Source organism: Oncorhynchus tshawytscha, unplaced genomic scaffold (assembly GCF_018296145.1).
Source record: "Oncorhynchus tshawytscha isolate Ot180627B unplaced genomic scaffold, Otsh_v2.0 Un_contig_3401_pilon_pilon, whole genome shotgun sequence".
NCBI classification, from domain to species: Eukaryota; Metazoa; Chordata; class Actinopteri; order Salmoniformes; family Salmonidae; genus Oncorhynchus; species Oncorhynchus tshawytscha.
In genome coordinates this window covers 104,417-125,669 of record NW_024609627.1, presented here as the reverse complement: position 1 = coordinate 125,669, position 21,253 = coordinate 104,417, and the positions used below count along the sequence as shown (strand labels likewise).

The window sequence follows — 21,253 nt, the reverse complement described above, 5'->3', positions numbered from 1 at the left end:
CTGAGCTAGAGGAGGACATTCTCCCATTAAGGCTGCCACTTTGAGTTCACACATTCAACAGGAAGAGACTGTGATATGTGTTTAAGTGTCTAGTCTGTCTTGTGTCAAGGAACAAGGAATTAAGACTCAATGAAGGTGTGGTGTTGCCTTGTGATTGGTTTAGCTGTAACCATGCCTCCTTGATTGACAGCTTTGGGCATTTGAAGGAGCAGAGACTGAGGGAGAAAGAGCAGAGGCTGAGGGAGAGAGAGAATCAACAACAGCAGCAGCAGCTGCAGAATGGACAGACGCGCCTCTCGCCAGAAGAAGACGATCTGCCAGTGAGGATCATGGGCCTGGACCTGAGCACATGGGAGGACCGCTCATACAAGGAGCGGGAAAGGAGCCTCCAGAGACTGAACAGCCAGGAGGAGAGGGTAAAAGAGGGACGAGGTGTAGAAATAGGAGGTGAGGGAGGAGTGGCGAGGGCCGCAGAGAGCTCAGGTAGGGCCCAGTCGGAACCACCGCCAGTTTCGTCAACAGCCGCTGTGGTGGTGAGAGAGAGGACCAGGACCCTGGACGAGCCCTGCCAGAGGACCACCAGGGCCAAGAGGGAGAGCCGGAGGATGAGGGAGCTGGAGCAGGCCAAGTTCAGCCTGGAGCTGCTCAAGGTGCGGGCCACAGGCAGTGGTGGGGCCTCGTCCCCCTCTGAAGAGAGGCGCTGGTCGGCCGAGCTGGCCCCCACCACCACCCCTCCTCGCCACTCCCCCCAGGGACCCGGAACCCCCGACAGCCAGAGCTCCAAGGGCAGCTTCGAGCTACTCAGCATGGATGACGAGATACTCAGGGAGAGTGCACCTTTGGCAGATGAGGAGGAGCTTGGTTCCCCCCTCTCTTCTGAAGTGCAGCTGGAGCAGGCCGCGGAGGTCAGCCTCGTGTCGAAGGAGCCTCCCAGGGCTTCTGTGTCCAATGACGCCTCCCCACCTCCAAACAGTCAGAGTCAGGCCAAGCTAGAACCGGCTGCCGCCTCTCCACCTCCGCCCAAGATAGAGAACTACCTCCCTACCTTTTACGTCCCGTCAACTGATGGCAGCTTGTTCATCACCCATCGTCTTGGCGATGACTCTTCGCGACCCCTCGAGGCCGATACCACTAGTACCACCATCGTCACCAAGCAGCTCAAGTCAATCAAACAAAGGCGGGAATTGTCACGGCGACCTGTGGTTGTGGTCATCAGCATGCAGAAGGAAACCCCCCTGGATCAGGAGGAGCTCAGTGGTGCCGTCGTTCGTCTTCCCCCTGTAGAGGTTCGTGACGGGTCGGCACAAACCGGCGAATCCCCTTCATCGCCACAGCTACCAGTCCCTGCACCCGTTCCACCACTAGATCCCGCCCCAGTCATCCCCATCTCTGGCCCCACCCCTGTCCCGGCTGCCAACCAGTTGGTCCTGGAGAAGCTGGAACGACTGAACGAGGAAAAGGAGGAGAGGCAGCGGCACCTGCAGCAGCAGAACGAGAGGGAGATGATGGACCAGATCCGGAAGCAGAAGGAGGTTCTGGAGAGACAGCGGCACCACTTCGCCCAGCACGAGAGGGAACTGTTGGAGAAGCAGAGGGGTGAGGCCCTGGTCAGGATCCAGCAGAGCCGGCAGGGAGGGCCCCCCCAAGACAGGAGTGCAACCGCAGCTACATCTACCAAGCCCCTTAGACCCAGCTCCCTTCTCATCGAGAGAGCCCCGGCTCTGGCTCCACCCTCCAGGACCCAGTCTGTGTCCGCTGCCCACGCATACCTCTCTCCTCCTGGGCCGATGGACATCCAGAGTGTCCCCATGCCCCATCCTGAGCCCAACAAGGCCCAGCCCAACAAGGCCCAGCCCAACCAGGCCCGGCTCCCTCCACCTCCCTCAGCCCCCAAAACAAAGACCAGGGATGGGAGACCCATTGCGGATGGCTGGGCACCAAATTTGACCCTGGAGTCCAGAGAGGGCGGGGGAGGAGGAGCCAGAGGGAGGGTTCCCAAGAAGGCCCCAGCTAATCAGGGCACCAGCATCAGCATGACTGATATGTCGGAAAACATCTTCTTTGCGCCCAAAGACAGAGTGGCGTTCTCTAAGTGAGTATTGAATCCAGCTATGGAGTTATCATGTACTGTAGGTACCTTTACCAGCCAACTAGACATGGAGTTATCATGTACTGTAGGTACCTTTACCAGCCAACTACACATGGAGTTATCATGTACTGTAGGTACCTTTACCAGCCAACTAGACATGGAGTTATCATGTACTGTAGGTACCTTTACCAGCCAACTAGACATGGAGTTATCATGTACTGTAGGTACCTTTACCAGCCAACTAGACATGGAGTTATCATGTACTGTAGGTACCTTTACCAGCCAACTAGACATGGAGTTATCATGTACTGTGGGTACCTTTACCAGCCAACTACACATGGAGTTATCATGTACTGTAGGTACCTTTACCAGCCAACTACACATGGAGTTATCATGTACTGTAAGTGCCTTAACTACCCAACTAGACATTGAAACACATGGGAGATTATTCCTAAAAACGTATATCATACATCATTCTTAACCTCTGAAATGAAACCAAGAGCCCTAATAGATGCATAGTTCACATAAAGGTTATATAAGTAAAAAACAAACATCAGAAAAATAGGTGTTGCTTGAGAATGAATTGGTTTGGAATAATGATTTACTATTTCACAGAAACTTAAAGGTACAATATGCAGAAATCACTAATAGTTCGCCTAATTTCAGTTTATGACAACAACTCTGATTGTAGAGAATCATTGTATCATCTAAACCACTGTGAAATATATTTTCCATAACCAAAAACATTGTATTTTCAGCTGTTTGAAACTGGTGTACAAAACCAAAAGTAAAAGATTCTAAACAAAAGCATAGAAATAGTGCCCATAGAACAGATCTACCACTTCTTAGACTTGCTTTCAATGAGAATGACAGATCTATAATTCACATATCTATGTGAAGTTGGTCAGGTTGCTCTAAAAGCTACATATTGCCGCTTTAACCCCCTCTTCATTCCCTGACTCAATGACTCTATATGTTTTAGGTTTGACAAGGAGAAGCCTGTCAATCAAGAGAAGCCTGTAGCAGTCCCAAAAGAGGGCCCCTCCTCAAGCACCAAGCCCACCATAGGACTGAAAACACAGGAGGTGAGTGAATGGCAGAACCGGTAGCATTTGTCATAATGTTTGTGTGTATTTGCATGTCCATATCAAATAATCCGACTGATAAATAAATATTGTGTGTATTTCTGTATATGTTCTAAGGGTTTGCATGTGTTTCCATTTGGAGCAGCGTCGTCCAGGTTAGGGGAGGGTTTGGTCGGGGTTGGTCATCATTGTAAAATAAGAATGTTTTCTTAACTGACTTTCCAAGTTAAATAAAGGTTCATTTAAAAAAATACATCTTAGAGAGCGTGAGACCGACGGAATGCAAAGATGGCGACACAGAGAGAAAGTTTCACAGATTGAAAAGGGAAACATCGGGGCATCCAAGACCCTGTCTAGTATCCACAGGTCCTAAAGAGGAAAGCCGCATTCATTGGCTTGTTTGTGAGTGTGTTTCAACTGTTGTTATATCGTTTTTGGTCAACCAGGTCAGCAGGGCGGGCCACAGAAAGAAAGCCCGCATGGCTCGGACACGCTCTGACTTTCTGACCCGCACGCCGACCTCCTCGCTGGGGGGCGAGTCGGAGGAGGACGAGTACGACGGAAAGCCCCCCCTCTCCTCCCCTCCCCCCTACTCCCCAACCATCCCTAAACAGGATTCCTTTGAGTGTTTCAGTGACTCAGAGATGGTAAAGAAAACAGACCCATACCTAAACCTCGGCCTCTACACCCCAATTCAACTAATAGAAGTTCACATTGGGACGGCCATCTTTTTCCCCTGCTGTTAACCCTCTTCAGCACTGGCTGGGTAGACCTGCGCTACCGAGCAACTCAACTAAAACAACCTACGCTTTAACTAGATTTTTCCTTTTCCTCCGAGCATAAACCGTTTCAACGATGCTAACACACTCTTCTCTTTAAAACCTGATCAAGGTTCTAGCCTAACTTAGCCTGTCTCCTCACTTCTTCACAGCCCAGAAGTGATACTCTCCTTCTCCTTTTTCCTCTCTGTCAGCATAATCAGCCATGGCATGTGTTACTGTAGCTTGTTAGCCTGTTAGCTTTCTCTTCTCACCAGTAGCCCTGCTCTCTGACCGAACCCTGGGATCCTGGGTTGAAGGTCATCGCTCAACCTTGACCTTCCTCCTTGATGATTCATTAACACACATTCCTGACTGACCTCTTTACTTCAGCGTAACATAAACTGTCTTTATTGTGCTATCTGGCTATCCATGTTAGCTATACTGCTAGTCAGGTATGCTAGTGAAAAACTGAGCTATAGACAGTATTGAATAATGTTAGACTTGAGTACAACTGACAACTCAGGCTAGTGGAAGTGCTACATTTGTCAAGGAATCCATTGTTGTACTGCCATCTACTGGCGTGGGGGAAAATCCTCCTGTCTCCTGTGAGATAGGAAAACGTAGATGTAGAGTAACACAACTTCAGTTAGTACTGTAGATATTGAAAAGTCTCTTAACTGTCATATCTATTTATGTATGATGTCATTGACATTGTGTCATTCATTGGTGTTTCAGCCTTCCACCAGCTCTGAGGAACAGAAGAAGATACATAAGGCCATGTCTTCTGGAGATCTGGCCAAAGTTGACACGATACGCAAGAACGCCCAGTCAGATGGAAGGTTTGTTCCTATCATGGTGTCCATTGTAGTCATTTTAATACAGTATACACAGTGTACAAAACATTACGAACATCTTCCTAATGTTGAGTTGCATCCCTCCCTTTTGCCCTCAGAACAGCCTCAATTTGTCAGGGCATTGACTCTACAAAGTGTTGAAAGCGTTCCACAGGGATGCTGGCCCATGTTGACTCCAATGCTTCCCACAGTTGTGTCAAGTTGGCTGGATGTCCTTTGGGTGGTGGACCATTCTTGATACACGTGGGAAACTGTTGAGTGTGAAAAACCCAGCAGCGTTGCATTTCTTGACACACTCAGACTGACCACCCTGGCACCTACTACCATACCCCATTCAAAGGCACATAAATCTTTTATCTTGCCCATTCACCCTCTAAATGGCACACCTACACAATTCATGTCTAAATTATCTCAAGGCTTAAAAATCCTTTAACCCGTCTCCTCCCCTTCATCTACACTGATTGAAGTGGACTAAACAAATGACATCAAGAAGGGATCATAGCTTTCACTTGGATTCACCTGGTCAGTCTCATGGAAAGAGCAGGTGTTCCTTAATGTTTTGTACACTCAGTGTAGATAGTATTGCATATGAGGTAGAGGGGCTTGATAGCCTCACTTGATTTCTTGGTTCGATTCCTCAATAATGATCTAAAGTAGTCAATACTCAATAGAAATGGTGGACATGGGTTTGCTTTTGGAGGATTATGAAGGTTGGATCACCAACTGTGTCAAGCTGTGATTTCAAGCCATGTGCTGTAGCTGTTAGGGTTCAGGTTAGGGTTAATGAAGCTGTGATCTGTCTCTCCTACCACCAGGGTTAGGGTTAATGAAGCTGTGATCTGTCTCTCCTATCACCAGGGTTAGGGTTAATGAAGCTGTGATCTGTCTCTCCTACCACCAGGGTTAGGGTTAATGAAGCTGTGATCTGTCTCTCCTACCACCAGGGTTAGGGTTAATGAAGCTGTGATCTGTCTCTCCTACCACCAGGGTTAGGGTTAATGAAGCTGTGATCTGTCTCTCCTATCACCAGGGTTAGGGTTAAGGAAGCTGTGATCTGTCTCTCCTATCACCAGGGTTAGGGTTAATGAAGCTGTGATCTGTCTCTCCTATCACCAGGGTTAGGGTTAATGAAGCTGTGATCTGTCTCTCCTACCACCAGGGTTAGGGTTAATGAAGCTGTGATCTGTCTCTCCTATCACCAGGGTTAGGGTTAATGAAGCTGTGATCTGTCTCTCCTATCACCAGGGTTCAGGTTAGGGTTAATGAAGCTGTGATCTGTCTCTCCTATCACCAGGGTTCAGGTTAGGGTTAATGAAGCTGTGATCTGTCTCTCCTATCACCAGGGTTCAGGTTAGGGTTAAGGAAGCTGTGATCTGTCTCTCCTACCACCAGGGTTCAGGTTAGGGTTAAGGAAGCTGTGATCTGTCTCTCCTACCACCAGGGTTCAGGTTAGGGTTAAGGAAGCTGTGATCTGTCACTCCTATCACCAGGTTTAGGGTTAATGAAGCTGTGATCTGTCTCTCCTACCACCAGGGTTACGGTTAATGAAGCTGTGATCTGTCTCTCCTATCACCAGGGTTAGGGTTAATGAAGCTGTGATCTGTCTCCTATCACCAGGGTTCAGGTTAGGGTTAAGGAAGCTGTGATCTGTCCAGGGTTCAGGTTAGGGTTAATGAAGCTGTGATCTGTCTCTCCTATCACCAGGGTTAGGGTTAATGAAGCTGTGATCTGTCTCTCCTATCACCAGGGTTCAGGTTAGGGTTAATGAAGCTGTGATCTGTCTCTCCTATCACCAGGGTTAGGGTTAATGAAGCTGTGATCTGTCTCTCCTATCACCAGGGTTCTGTGATCTGGGGTTAGGGTTAATGAAGCTGTGATCTGTCTCCTATCACCAGGGTTCAGGTTAATGAAGCTGTGATCTGTCTCTCCTATCACCAGGGTTCAGGTTAGGGTTAAGGAAGCTGTGATCTGTCTCTCCTACCACCAGGGTTCAGGTTAGGGTTAAGGAAGCTGTGATCTGTCACTCCTATCACCAGGTTAGGTTTAAGGAAGCTGTGATCTGTCACTCCTATCACCAGGTTTAGGGTTAATGAAGCTGTGATCTGTCTCTCCTACCACCAGGGTTACGGTTAATGAAGCTGTGATCTGTCTCTCCTATCACCAGGGTTAGAGTTAATGAAGCTGTGATCTGTCTCTCCTATCGTTAGGGTTAATGAAGCTGTGATCTGTCTCTCCTATCACCAGGGTTAGGGTTAATGAAGCTGTGATCTGTCTCCTATCACCAGGGTTAGGGTTAATGAAGCTGTGATCTGTCTCTCCTACCACCAGGGTTCAGGTTAGGGTTAATGAAGCTGTGATCTGTCACTCCTACCACCAGGGTTCAGGTTAATGAAGCTGTGATCTGTCTCTCCTATCACCAGGGTTCAGGTTAGGGTTAATGAAGCTGTGATCTGTCTCTCCTACAACCAGGGTTAGGGTTAATGAAGCTGTGATCTGTCTCTCCTATCACCAGGGTTAGGGTTAATGAAGCTATGATCTGTCTCTCCTACCACCAGGGTTAGGGTTAATGAAGCTGTGATCCGTCTCTACCCCCACCAGGGTTCAGATTAGGGTTAATGAATCTGTGATCTGTCTCTCCCCCCCACCAGGGTTCGTGGTAAGATGCGTTTCTGGGGCAAGACGAAGCAGGGTGAGAAGAAGTCGTCCAGAGAGAAGCTGTTCTGTGGAGGTGACTCCATGGATGCAGATGACGGAGACACGGGGCCACTGCTAGGAGAAGGTGGGGGAGGGTTAAAGGTCATTGTGGGGTTCAGCAGGTTTAACTGTCAGAAGAAGACACAGTGAAGATCACACTGAATAAGGGAGTCTAGAAGACTTAAACGAAAGGCGTTAGACTTACTATGCTGCTACTCTCTGTCTCTCCATTCCTCCCTCCCTCCCTCCCAGCAGGACAGGATTACATGTCACCGCCTCGTAGTCCAGACCTGACCCTGGAGCGGGGGGCCAAGGAGTTCAAGGAGAACAAGGAGCCCTCGCCAAAAGTGAAGAGGCGGCGTAGCGTCAAGATTAGCAGTGTTGCCCTAGAGCCTGCCCAGTGGGGGAACGATGCACTGCAGATCCTCACCTGCACCAACGACTACAGGAGCATGAACGACTTCCTCATGAAGAAGGTACACACACGCACCCACACACACACACACACACACACACACACACACACACACACACACACACACACACACACACACACACACACTCAAACCAACACAATCACCTGTCCAGGCACGCACGCACCCACCCAAACACACGCACACACACACCCAAAGACACACACACACACTCACACTCACAAAGAGACACGCACCCAACCACCCACCCATACACACACAGAAATATGCAGGCATATGCATTGTGGTGTAAAGTACTTGTGTAAAAATACTTTAAAGTACTACATAAGTAGGTTTTTAGAGTACTTGCTATTTATATTTTTGACTACTTTTACTTCATTACATTCCTGAATAAGTTTTTACTCCCTACATGTTACCTGACACCCAAATGTTACTCGTTACATTTTGAGTGCTTAGCAGGGCAGGAAAATGGTCCAAATCACGGATTTATCAAGAGAACACGTGGTCATCCCTGCGGCCTCTGATCTGGCAGACTCACTAAACACACATGCATCTTTTATAAATGATGTCAGAGTGTTGGAATGTGCCCCGGGTTATCCTTCCTTTTTTAAACAAGAAAACCGTGCCATCTGCTTTGCTTAATATAAGGAATTTTAAATAATTTATACTTTTACTTTTGATACATAAGTATATTTTCAACCGAATACTTTTAGACTTTTTCTCAAGTAGTATTTTACTGGATGACTTTCACTTTTACTTGAGTAACTTTCTATTAAGGTATCTTTACTTTTACTCAAGTATGACAATTGGGTACTTTTTCCACCATTGCAGACTCGCACACATGGACACAAAGCACACACTCATACACACACACACACACACATATATAGATACATGCAGATGAAGAAAGAGTGTTATTACAACAGCATGAGGAAGGTAGAGCTTTCAGGTTGGTTACCAATATAAATCCTCTCTTTGAATGTTGAGCTTTGAACAATGATGCGTCTGAATATCGGTGTTGAGGTTGTCCAGTGTCCAGACTGATGTGGTTTTATAATGCTCATGTACTGAAGCCCGAGAGAACCCTTTTTTATCAAGCAGTTGTTCTTGTTTCGTTTAGATCAGTGACCTGGTGGCTGAGGACGGCGGTAAGAAAGACACAATGGTGGACGTGGTGTTTAAAAAGGCCTTGAAGGAGTTCCGCCTCAATATCTTCAACTCCTACTCTACTGCTCTAGCGGTTAGTACAGTAGTGCAACAACCCTGAATCCCAGGCTCCCTAAAACCGTTGTATTTACATGACTAGTAGTTACATGGTAACTAATTTACAGTAGTGTCCTTAATGCCTATGTATTTACATGACTAGTAGTTACATGATAAATACTTTACAGTAGTGTCCTTAATGCCTATGTATTTACATGGCAGTAGTTACATGGTAACTACTTTACAGTAGTGTCCTTAATGCCTATGTATTTACATGGCTAGTAGTTACATGGTAACTACTTTACAGTAGTGTCCTTAATGCCTATGTATTTACATGGCTAGTAGTTACATGGTAACTACTTTACAGTAGTGTCCTTAATGCCTATGTATTTACATGGCAGTAGTTACATGGTAACTACTTTACAGTAGTGTCCTTAATGCCTATGTATTTACATGGCTAGTAGTTACATGGTAACTACTTTACAGTAGTGTCCTTAATGCCTATGTATTTAAATGGCTAGTAGTTACATGGTAACTACTTTACAGTAGTGTCCTTAATACCTATGTATTTACATGGCAGTAGTTAGCATCATGATTTTGATGTAACCCTCTGTGTTCTCCAGATGGATGATGGGAAGAGTATCCGCTATAAGGACCTATACGCCCTGTTCGAGCAGATCCTGGAGAAGACCATGCGCCTGGAGCAGAGGGACTGGAGCGAGTCGCCCGTCAAGGTCTGGGTCAACACCTTCAAGATCTTTCTGGATGAGTTCATGACTGAGTACAAGCCCATGGACAGCACCATCAGCAAGGTACCACCTCCACCACTGACCTTCTGTCTGGTGCAATTGATTGTTATTGCAGCCATTGGCTATGTAGCTAAGCATCACACTGTGTACTGTATGCAGTCTGAGCTAAAACCATGGTTTAGGTGGCCTGGCAGTAATATTGGTAGCTGAAACCGAGGTTTAGGTGGGCTAGCAGTAATGTTGGTAGATGAAACCGTGGTTTAGGTGGGCTGGCAGTAATGTTGGTAGATGAAACCGTGGTTTAGGTGGGCTAGCAGTGATGTTGGTAGATGAAACCGTGGTTTGGTGGGCTAGCAGTAATGTTGGTAGATGAAACCGTGGTTTAGGTGGGCTAGCAGTAATATTGGTAGCTGAAACCGAGGTTTAGGTGGGCTAGCAGTAATGTTGGTAGATGAAACCGTGGTTTAGGTGGGCTAGCAGTAATGTTGGTAGATGAAACCGTGGTTTAGGTGGGCTAGCAGTTATGTTGGTAGATGAAACCGTGGTTTAGGTGGGCTAGCAGTAATGTTGGTAGATGAAACCGTGGTTTAGGTGGGCTAGCAGTGATGTTGGTAGATGAAACCGTGGTTTAGGTGGGCTAGCAGTAATGTTGGTAGATGAAACCGTGGTTTAGGTGGGCTAGCAGTAATATTGGTAGCTGAAACCGAGGTTTAGGTGGGCTAGCAGTAATGTTGGTAGATGAAACCGTGGTTTAGGTGGGCTAGCAGTAATGTTGGTAGATGAAACTGTGGTTTAGGTGGGCTAGCAGTTATGTTGGTAGATGAAACCGTGGTTTAGGTGGGCTAGCAGTAATGTTGGTAGCTGAAACCGAGGTTTAGGTGGGCTAGCAGTAATGTTGGTAGATGAAACCGTGGTTTAGGTGGGCTAGCAGTAATGTTGGTAGATGAAACCGTGGTTTAGGTGGGCTAGCAGTTATGTTGGTAGATGAAACCGTGGTTTAGGTGGGCTAGCAGTAATGTTTGGTAGATGAAACCGTGGTTTAGGTGGGCTAGCAGTGATGTTGGTAGATGAAACCGTGGTTTAGGTGGGCTAGCAGTAATGTTGGTAGATGAAACCGTGGTTTAGGTGGGCTAGCAGTAATTTTGGTAGATGAAACCGTGGTTTAGGTGGGCTGGCAGTAATGTTGGTAGATGAAACCGTGGTTTAGGTGGGCTAGCAGTAATGTTGGTAGATGAAACCGTGGTTTAGGTGGGCTAGCAGTAATGTTGGTAGATGAAACCGTGGTTTAGGTGGGCTAGCAGTAATGTTGGTAGATGAAACCATGGTTTAGGTGGGCTAGCAGTAATGTTGGTAGATGAAACCAAGGTTTAGGTGGGCTAGCAGTGATGTTGGTAGATGAAGCCGTGGTTTAGGTGGGCTGGCAGTAATGTTGGCTGAAGCCGTGGTTTAGGTGAGCTAGCAGTAATGTTGGTAGCTGAAGCCATGATTTAGGTGGGCTAGCAGTGATGTTGGTAGATGAAGCCGTGGTTTAGGTGGGCTAGCAATAATGTGGGCTAGCAGCAGTGAGTGAGTGAGTGGGTGGGTGGTTGGGTACAGCATTGCTACAGTGGCCTGGTTAGCTACTGGTGCTAACCACTTCCAACACCCAGGTGGCTAATTCAAACACTACAGGTCACATGAAGCCCTTGGCTACTATACTAAGCCCTTCTAAAAGAGAGTGTCCACTGGAAAAGAGCATTGTGGTCTTTACGATCTTAGTAATTGGTAAGCTACCAGGGTGTTACAGTATTTGTTGTTGTTTTTGGAGCTCTGTTATATTTGGTTGTCTTACCCAGCAGGTCCCCAAAACCGAGCGAAAGAAGAGGAGGAAAAAGGATGCCGATATTGTGAGTGCCTGCTCTTACTGTTTTTTTAAACCAGTAGTCAACCGTTTTGGTATGAGACTGAAGCCAGACTGATCTTAAAGGTATAGTCAGAGGGGGCCTTCCGAGTGGTGCAGTGGTCTAAGGCACTGCATCACAGTGCTAGCTGTGCCACTAGAGATTCTGGGATCGAGTCCAGACTCTGTCGCAGCTAGGCCGCGACCGGGAGACCCATGGGGTGGCACACAATTAGCCCAGCGTCGTCCGGGTTAGGGGCGGGTTTGGCCGGCAGGGATGTCCTTGTCCCATCGTGCACTAGCGTCTCCTATGGCGGGCCGGGCGCAGGGATGTCCTTGTCCCATCATGCACTAGCGTCTCCTATGGCGGGCCGGGCGCAGGGCACGCTGACACGGTCACCAGGTGTTTCCTCCAACACATTGGTGCGGCTGGCTTCCAGGTTAAGTGGGCATTGTGTCAAGAAGCAGTGTGTCTTGGTTGGGTTGTGTTTCGGAGGATGCACGGCTCTCGACCTTCGCCTCTCCCGAGTCCATACGGGAGTTGCAGCGATGAGACAAGACTGTAACTACCGATTGGAAACCATTAAATTGGGGAGAAAAAGGGGTAAAAAAAAATCATAATAAAAAAATATATATATATATAATTAAATTTAAAAAATGGTATAGTCAGTGATGCACGAAGTAAACAGAAAATATCGGGGCAATTTCCGCAACAACTAAAAAGCATTGAAGCACGAGGCGAAAGTTCTCCGCTGTTTTGTTCCCGCAGCTATCACACTGTAGCAGATTGAACCGCATCCGTGGACATGCGCAGATACTCTGAGGTACTCTGTGAGTGCATCGTCTTGCATTGCACTACTATGCAACATCTGCGTTGCTGCTCGTCTCCATTTAAAACATATTAACCGCCTGTCAGCAATGCTTCTATCTGTCCTTTAAAGAAAAAGGAAATAGGCTAGTAACTAGAATACACAGGAGAGTCAGAGACAATAGAAAGCATTCATGTCAAAATAAACTCTCGTTGGCTCTTTTCTCACCTGCTCTCTGCTGCCCTCTACAGGTGGAGGAACACAATGGCCACATCTTCAAGGCCACCCAGTACAGTATCCCCACCTACTGCGAGTACTGCTCCTCTCTCATCTGGATGATGGACAGGGCCTGCGTCTGCAAATGTGAGTACTCGTGCGCACACACACACAATAGAGGCACGCAAGCACACACACACACGTTATTACTGTGCACGTCCTCAGCGGCCCTTTGGCCAAGCCTTGAGCTGTGGCCCCTCCTAACCCTTCCTACTAATCAGATTGTGTTCAACTGGACTCATGTGGTCTGCAGCTCCTTATCCTCCACAGTTTTCTCAAGCAGCAGTCAGAAAGGATGTTTTCTCCTCCCTGGTCAATGTTGCATCTGTCTCTTAGCCCTGTAGTCCGTTAGTTAGCGGCCATAACCTTTTGTTTTTCCTCCCATGTTAACAATGCGGAGGCACTGTCTTTCCGTGGAAAATGGCGCTGACTTGCATTTCTCTGGCTGTGTTTATCCAGTGTGTCGCTACGCCTGCCACAGAAAGTGCTGCCTGAAGTTGACCACCAAATGCAGCAAAAAGGTAAGGCTACCACGACTAGATCAACGTACATTGATATTTATTCGGTAGAAGCTGTGTGTGTGTGTCCGTGTTTGTGTGTGTGTGTCCACACGCGATCCTACATCTCTTTTTGTGTCTGTGTGTGTGTGTGCGCAGTATGACCCAGAGCTGTCGTCCAGGCAGTTTGGGGTGGAGGTGTCCCGTCTGACCAACGAGGAGAGGACAGTGCCCCTTGTGGTGGAGAAGCTCATCAACTACATTGAGATGCACGGCCTCTACACCGAGGGCATCTACAGGAAGTCTGGCTCCACCAATAAGATCAAAGAGCTCAAGCAGGGACTGGACACAGGTACTGTATACATGCTAACAAAGACCAGGGCGAGGCACCTAATTACGCTAATGGCTATTTGCAAATGAAAATGTCAACGCTATGGCTAAAGATAACTTCAACCCGGGATGCTTGTTTCATTCTGACATTTTGACTGTTTGTCCACACAGACGTGAACAACATGAACCTGGATGACTACAACATCCACGTTATCGCTAGTGTCTTCAAGCAGTGGCTCCGGGACTTACCCAATCCGCTTATGACCTTTGAACTATACGAGGAGTTCCTCCGCGCCATGTGTAAATACTCCGACCTTCCTGTCATTTTAATTTCTGATAAATGTATACTCCTTACTTATTTTATTTATGTATGTAGTTCAACATCATTGTTGGTGGTGAATGTGTTTACAGGCCTGCAGGACAAAAAGGAGGTGATTCGAGGGGTCTACTCTATTATCGACCAGCTCAGTAGAACTCACCTCAACACTCTGGAACGGCTCTTCTTCCACCTAGTTAGGTAACAGACGTTCTCCTCCCTCTATTGCACTAGTATCTGCTGTAGCATTTGTTCGTCACGTCAAATCAAAAGGGAAATGCCAGAGAGAAGATTCGTCCAATAACAGAACATTTCTGTAATGTCCTAACTCTTAAGCCTATCAGTAAGAAGTTGGAACCAAACTTCACACATGTATTATACTGCAGTGCCTTCACAAATGATTCATACCTTTTGACTTATTGCACATTTTGTTGTTACAGCCTGTATTCAAAATGGTTGAAATATTTCCCCCTCATCCATCTACACACACTACCCCATAATGAAAAAGTGGAAACATGTTTTTATTTCTTTATTTTAGCAAATGTATTGAAAATGAAATACAGAAATATGTCATTTACATACAGGACCAGTCAAAAGATTGGACACACCTACTCATTCAAGGGTTTTCTTTATTTTTACTATTTTCTCCGTTGTAGAATAATAGTGAAGACATCCAAAAGATTAAATAACACATATGGAATCATGTAATAACCAAAAAAGTGTTAAACAAATCAAAATATATTTCTATTTTAGATTCTTCGAAGTAGTCACCCTTTGCCTTGATGACAGCTTTGCACACTCTTGGCATTTTCTCAGCCAGGTTCATGAGGTAGTCACCTGGAATGTTTTTCCAACAGTCTTGAAGGAGTTCCCACATAGGCTGAGCACTTGTTGGTTGCTTTTTATTCACTTTGCGGTCCAAATCATCCCAAACCATCTCAATTGGGTTGAGGTTGGGTGATTGTGGAGGCCAGATCATCTGATGCAGCACTCCATCACTATCCTTCTTGGTCAAATAGCCTTTACACAGTCTGGTGGTGTGTGTTGGGTCATTGTCCTGTTGAAAAGTAAATGATTGTCCCACTAAGCGCAAACCAGAGGGGATGACATCGCTTCAGAATGCTGTGGTAGACATGCTGGCTAAGTGTGCCTTGAATTCTAAATAAATCACTGACAGAGTCACCAGCAAAGCACCCCCACAGCATCACACCTCCTCCTCCATGCTTCACGGTGGGAACCACACATGCGGAGATCATCCGTTCACCTACTCTGCATCTCACGAAGACACGGCGGTTGGAAGCAAAAATTCAACATTTGGACTCATCAGACCAAAGGACAGATTTCCAACAGTCTAATGTCCATTGCTTGTGTTTCTTGGCCCAAGCAAGTCTCTTCTTATTATTGGTGTCCTTTTAGTAGTGGTTTCTTTGCAGCAATTTGACCATGGAGGCCTGATTCACACAGTCTCCTGAACAGTTGATGTTGAGATGTGTCTGTTACTTGAACTCTGTGAAGCATTTATTTGGGCTGCAATCTGTGGTGCAGTTAACTTTAATGAAGTTATCCTCTGCAGCAGAGGTAACTCTGGGTATTCCTTTCCTGTGGTGGTCCTCATGAGAGCCAGTTTCATCAGAGCGCTTGATGGTTTTTGTGACTGCACTTGAAGAAACGTTCAAAGTTCTTGACATTTTCTGTATTTTTTATTTCTTTTTTATTTCATCTTTATTTAACCAGGTGGCCAGAAAGCAAAGCAATGCGACAAAAAACAACAACACAGAGTTACACGTGGGCTAAACAAAAGTACAGTCAATAACACAATATGTGCAAGTAGAAATACTGGTGTGCAAAAGAGCAAAAAAAGTCAATAAAAACAATATGGAGATGAGGTAGGTAGTTAGATGGGCTATTTACAGATGGGCTATGTACAGCTGCTGCAATCGGTTAGCTGCTCAGATAGCTGATGCTTCGTTAGTGATGGAGATATGTCTCCAACTTCAGTGATTTTTGCAATTCGTTCCAGTCATTGGCAGCAGAGAACTGGAAGGAAAGGCGACCAAAGTAGGCTTTGGAGGTGACCAGAGAAATATACCTGCTGGAGAGCGTGCTACGGGTGGGTGTTGTTATGGTGACCAGAGAAATATACCTGCTGGAGAGCGTGCTACGGGTGGGTGTTGTTATGGTGACCAGAGAAATATACCTGCTGGAGAGTGTGCTACGGGTGGGTGTTGTTATGGTGACCAGAGAAATAGACCTGCTGGAGAGTGTGCTACGGGTGGGTGTTGTTATGGTGACCAGTGAGCTGAGATAAGGCGGGGCTTTACCTAGCAAAGACTTATAGATGACCAGGAGCCAGTGGGTCTGGCGACAAATATGCAGCTGGGGCCAGCCGACGAGAGCACACAGGTCACAGTGGTGGGTGGTATATGGGGCTTTGGTGACCAAACGGATGGCACTGTGATAGACTGTATTGACTGATGTTCATGTCTTAAAGTAATGGTGGACTGTCGTTTCTCTTTGCTTATTTGAGTTGTTCTTGCCAAAATATGGACTTAGCCCTATTTGGTAAAAGATTATCTTCTGTATACCACTATCCTCTGTATACCACTATCCTCTGTATACCACTATCCTCTGTATACCACTGATTTGACTCGCATTAAGAAGGAAATAAATTCCACAAATGAACTTTTAACAAGGCACACCTGTTAATTAAAATGCATTGGTGGTGAATGTGTTTTCAGGCTTGCAGGACAAGAAGGTTGAGAGAATGCCAAGAGTGAGCAAAGCTGTCATCAAGGCAAAGGGTGGCTACTTTGAAGAATCTCAAATATAAAACATATTTTTCATTTATTTAACACTTTTTGGTTACTACATGAATCCATATGTGCTATTTCATAGTTTTGATGTCTTCACTATTATTCTACAATGTAGAAAATAGTAAAAAATCAAGAAAAACCCTTGAATAAGTAAGTGTATCCAAACTTTTGACTGGTACTGTAAGTATTCACACCCCTGAGTGTTAGAATCACCTTTGGCAGAGATTACAGCTGTGAGTCTTTCTGGGTAAGTCTCTAAGAGCTTTGCACGGCAGGATTGTACAATATTCTCCAAGCTCTGTCAAGCTGGTTGTCAATCTCTGCCAGACAGCCATTTTCAAGTCTTTCCATTAGATTGTCAAGACGGTTGTACGTCTGTAACTGTAACTAGGCCACTCAGGAACGTTCCATGTCAATCTTGGTAAGCAACTCGTGTATATTTGTTTTTTAGGTTATTGTACTGAAAAGGACATTTTTCTCCCAGTGTCTGTTGGAAAGCAGACTGAAGCAGGTTTTCCTCCAAGGTTTTGCCTGTGCTAAACTCTATTCCATGTATTTGTATTATTTTTAAACTCTAGTCCTTGTCGATGAAAAGCATACCCATAATATGATGCAGCCAACACCATGCTTGAAAATATAAAGAGTCGTGCCTTATTGCGAACAGGATGCATGTTTTATTCTGTACAGCCTTCTGTTCCCTCCTGTCATTTAGGTTAGTATTGTGGAGTAACTACAATGTTGTTGATCCATCTTCCGTTTTCTCTCTTCACAACTAGTAAACTCTATAACTGTTTTAAAATCACCGTTGGCCTCATGGTGAAATCCCAGGGTGGTTTCCTTCCTCTCCGGCAACTGTAATAGGAAGGAGTGTATTGATACATACACCACCCAAAGTGTAGCTAATAACTTCACCAGGCTCAAAGGGATATTCATTGTCTGCTTTTCTTTTGTTTTACCCTTCTATCAATAAGGGCCCTTCTTTGCGAGGCATTGGAAAACATCTCTGGTCTTTGATTGAATCTTTGTTTGAAATTCACTGCTCAACTGAGGGACCTTAAAGATAATTGTACGTGTGGGGTACAGAGATTAGGTAGTCATTCAAAAATCATGTTAAACACTATTATTACACACAGACTCCATGCAACTTATTATTTTTCTCCTGCATTTATTTATGCTTACCATAACAAAGGGGTTGAATAGTTATTAACTAAAAAATGTTCAGCTTTTCATTTTTAATACATTTAAAAAAGAAAATATATGTAAAAACATAATTCCACTTTGACATTATGGGGTATTGTGTGTAGACCAGTGACTCAAAATCTCAATTCAATCTCATTTTAAATTCAGGCTATAAACCCAACAGCATGTGGAACAAGTCAAGAGGTGTTATGAATACTTTCTGAAGGCACTGTTTTTGTTTGGTGTATTCTCCAGGATCGCAGGGCAGGAGGACACCAACCGTATGTCGGCCAACGCCATAGCCATCGTCTTCGCCCCCTGCATCCTCCGCTGCCCCGACACCATCGACCCCCTGCAGAGTGTCCAGGACATCGGCAAGACCACAGCGTGAGACCACAAGCCTACTGCTGCTAATATAGTATCCTACTACTGCTGCTAATATAGTATCCTACTACTGCTGCTAATATAGTATCCTACTACTGCTGCTACTATAGTATCTTACTGCTGCTATTATAGTATCTTACTGCTGCTAGTATCCTACTACTGCTGCTAATATAGTATCCTACTACTGCTGCTAATATAGTATCCTACTACTGCTGCTACTATAGTATCCTACTACTGCTACTATAGTATCTTACTGCTGCTACTATAGTATCTTACTGCTGCTACTATAGTATCCTACTACTGCTACTATAGTATCCTACTGCTGCTACTATAGTATCCTACTACTGCTACTATAGTATCCTACTACTGCTACTATAGTATCCTACTACTGCTACTATAGTATCCTACTACTGCTACTATAGTATCCTACTACTGCTGCTATATCCTTGCTGCTATCCTACTACTGCTGCTACTATAGTATCCTACTACTGCTGCTACTATAGTATCCTACTGCTGCTACTATAGTATCCTACTACTGCTACTATAGTATCCTACTACTGCTACTATAGTATCCTACTACTGCTACTATAGTATCCTACTACTGCTACTATAGTATCCTACTACTGCTACTATAGTATCCTACTACTGCTACTATAGTATCCTACTACTGCTACTATAGTATCCTACTACTGCTACTATAGTATCCTGCTGCTGCTGCTGTAGTATCCTGCTGCTGCTATAGTATCCTGCTGCTGCTATAGTATCCTGCTGCTGCTACTGTAGTATCCTGCTACTATAGTATCCTGCTGCTGCTGCTACTATAGTATCCTGCTGCTGCTACTATAGTATCCTGCTGCTGTATCCTGCTACTATAGTATCCTACAACTGCTACTATAGTATCCTACTGCTACTATAGTATCCTGCTGCTACTAGTATCCTACTGCTGCTATATAGTATCCTGCTGCTGCTATAGTATCCTGCTGCTGCTATAGTATCCTGCTACTATAGTATCCTGCTGCTGCTGCTACTATAGTATCCTGCTGCTGCTGCTACTATAGTATCCTGCTGCTGCTGCTATAGTATCCTGCTGCTGTAGTATCCTGCTGCTGCTACTATAGTATCCTGCTGCTGCTGCTACTATAGTATCCTGCTGCTGCTGCTACTATAGTATCCTGCTGCTACTATAGTATCTACTGCTGCTGCTACTATAGTATCCTGCTGCTGCTGCTACTATAGTATCCTATGCTGCTGCTATCTATAGTATCCTACTGCTACTATAGTATCCTACTGCTGCTGCTACTATAGTATCCTACTGCTGCTGCTACTATAGTATCCTACTGCTGCTGCTACTATAGTATCCTACTGCTACCTGCTGCTACTATAGTATCCTGCTGCTGCTGCTATAGTATCCTACTGCTGCTACTATAGTATCCTGCTGCTGCTATAGTATCCTGCTGCTATAGTATCCTGCTGCCTGCTGCTGCTATAGTATCCTGCTGCTGCTGCTGCTGCTATAGTATCCTGCTGCTGCTACTATAGTATCCTGCTGCTGCTGCTATAGTATCCTGCTGCTGCTGCTATAGTATCCTGCTGCTGCTATAGTATCCTGCTGCTGCTGCTATAGTATCCTGCTGCTGCTATAGTATCCTGCTGCTGCTGCTGCTATAGTATCCTGCTGCTGCTGCTGCTATAGTATCCTACTGCTGCTGCTGCTATAGTATCCTACTGCTGCTGCTGCTATAGTATCCTACTGCTGCTGCTACTATAGTATCCTACTGCTGCTGCTACTATAGTATCCTACTGCTGCTGCTACTATAGTATCCTACTGCTGCTGCTACTATAGTATCCTACTGCTGCTGCTACTATAGTATCCTACTGCTGCTGCTACTATAGTATCCTACTGCTGCTGCTACTATAGTATCCTACTGCTGCTGCTATAGTATCCTACTGCTGCTGCTGCTATAGTATCCTACTGCTGCTACTATAGTATCCTGTCTGCTGCTACCTGCTGCTACTATAGTATCCTACCATCCTGCTGCTGCTACTGTAGTTGTCTACTGTTGCTACTATAGTATCCTGCTGCTGCTACTATAGTATCCTGCTGCTGCTACTATAGTATCCTGCTGCTGCTACTATAGTATCCTGCTGCTGCTACTATAGTTGTCTACCTCTGCTACTATAGTATCCTACTGCTGCTACTATAGTATTCTGCTGCTGCTACTGCTACTATAGTATCCTGCTGCTGCTGCTACTATAGTATCCTGCTGCTGCTACTGTAGGTTTACATAGATGTAGTACTAGACTGTAATGTGACCATGGCTCTTCCTGTTCTAGGTGTGTGGAGCTCATCATCGGAGAGCAGATGAATAAGTACTGCGCCCGGCTAAAGGACATCAACAGTCTGGAGTTTGCCGAGAACAAAGCCAAGTGCAGATTGACCCTCATTCGGAGATCAATGGTAAAGTCAAGAGTTATAGCTGTTCATCACCACTATCCACAGACCGTATTTGACTAGTCATCAACTCCCATCAACTAGCTAACCTATCCTGTTAAAACACTGTTCTTAAGTCAGCCTACCTTGAACCACCACCTCTTCACACTAACTCTGTTTTCTCCCATTTTAATCCTGTCATTCCCCTTCCTGTCTTTCCTTCCTAATCCAGAAACCTGTACTAATTGCTGTTAGATTTATGACCATATCCCGCAGTACTGTCCCGGTATGTATCCACTCACTGTTACCAAGCCCAGGCTCGCCTAATCATAGTCAGCTGTCAGCTATTTTGTTGTGGCATTGATCACTGCTCACCGTGCCCACCTTGTCCTAATGCCGAGGTCTGCCCGGTGTCCTCCATCCTCACAACATGGCGCCACCTCACTTTGTCCATGTCTGGCTGACCTATC

General features: G+C 45.7%; 1 protein-coding gene and 1 long non-coding RNA gene across 11 annotated transcripts in view; both read left to right on the top strand.

Moving 5' to 3' along the window:
- myo9aa (myosin IXAa) overlaps positions 1–21,253 on the top strand; it is a 152,055-nt gene that overhangs the window by 127,010 nt on the left and 3,792 nt on the right. For 4 of the 10 annotated variants that reach the window (XM_042316442.1, XM_042316443.1, XM_042316447.1 and 1 more), the window contains 17 exons: positions 191–2,092; positions 3,072–3,174; positions 3,621–3,821; positions 4,671–4,774; positions 7,438–7,568; positions 7,736–7,959; positions 9,038–9,157; positions 9,744–9,932; positions 11,705–11,755; positions 12,809–12,920; positions 13,293–13,354; positions 13,490–13,682; positions 13,832–13,960; positions 14,072–14,177; positions 18,224–18,355; positions 20,687–20,810; positions 21,016–21,069. In XM_042316442.1, coding sequence (XP_042172376.1) covers positions 191–2,092; positions 3,072–3,174; positions 3,621–3,821; positions 4,671–4,774; positions 7,438–7,568; positions 7,736–7,959; positions 9,038–9,157; positions 9,744–9,932; positions 11,705–11,755; positions 12,809–12,920; positions 13,293–13,354; positions 13,490–13,682; positions 13,832–13,960; positions 14,072–14,177; positions 18,224–18,355; positions 20,687–20,810; positions 21,016–21,069 — 3,937 coding nt within the window. The remainder of the gene's footprint in view (positions 1–190; positions 2,093–3,071; positions 3,175–3,620; positions 3,822–4,670; positions 4,775–7,437; positions 7,569–7,735; positions 7,960–9,037; positions 9,158–9,743; positions 9,933–11,704; positions 11,756–12,808; positions 12,921–13,292; positions 13,355–13,489; positions 13,683–13,831; positions 13,961–14,071; positions 14,178–18,223; positions 18,356–20,686; positions 20,811–21,015; positions 21,070–21,253) is intronic. The other 6 variants (XM_042316445.1, XM_042316444.1, XM_042316441.1 and 3 more) reach the window with 5 other exon arrangements.
- On the top strand, positions 5,589–7,426 carry LOC121845319. Its single transcript, XR_006082516.1, has 3 exons — positions 5,589–5,605; positions 6,544–6,629; positions 7,125–7,426. It is a non-coding gene; the product is annotated as an uncharacterized LOC121845319 (long non-coding RNA).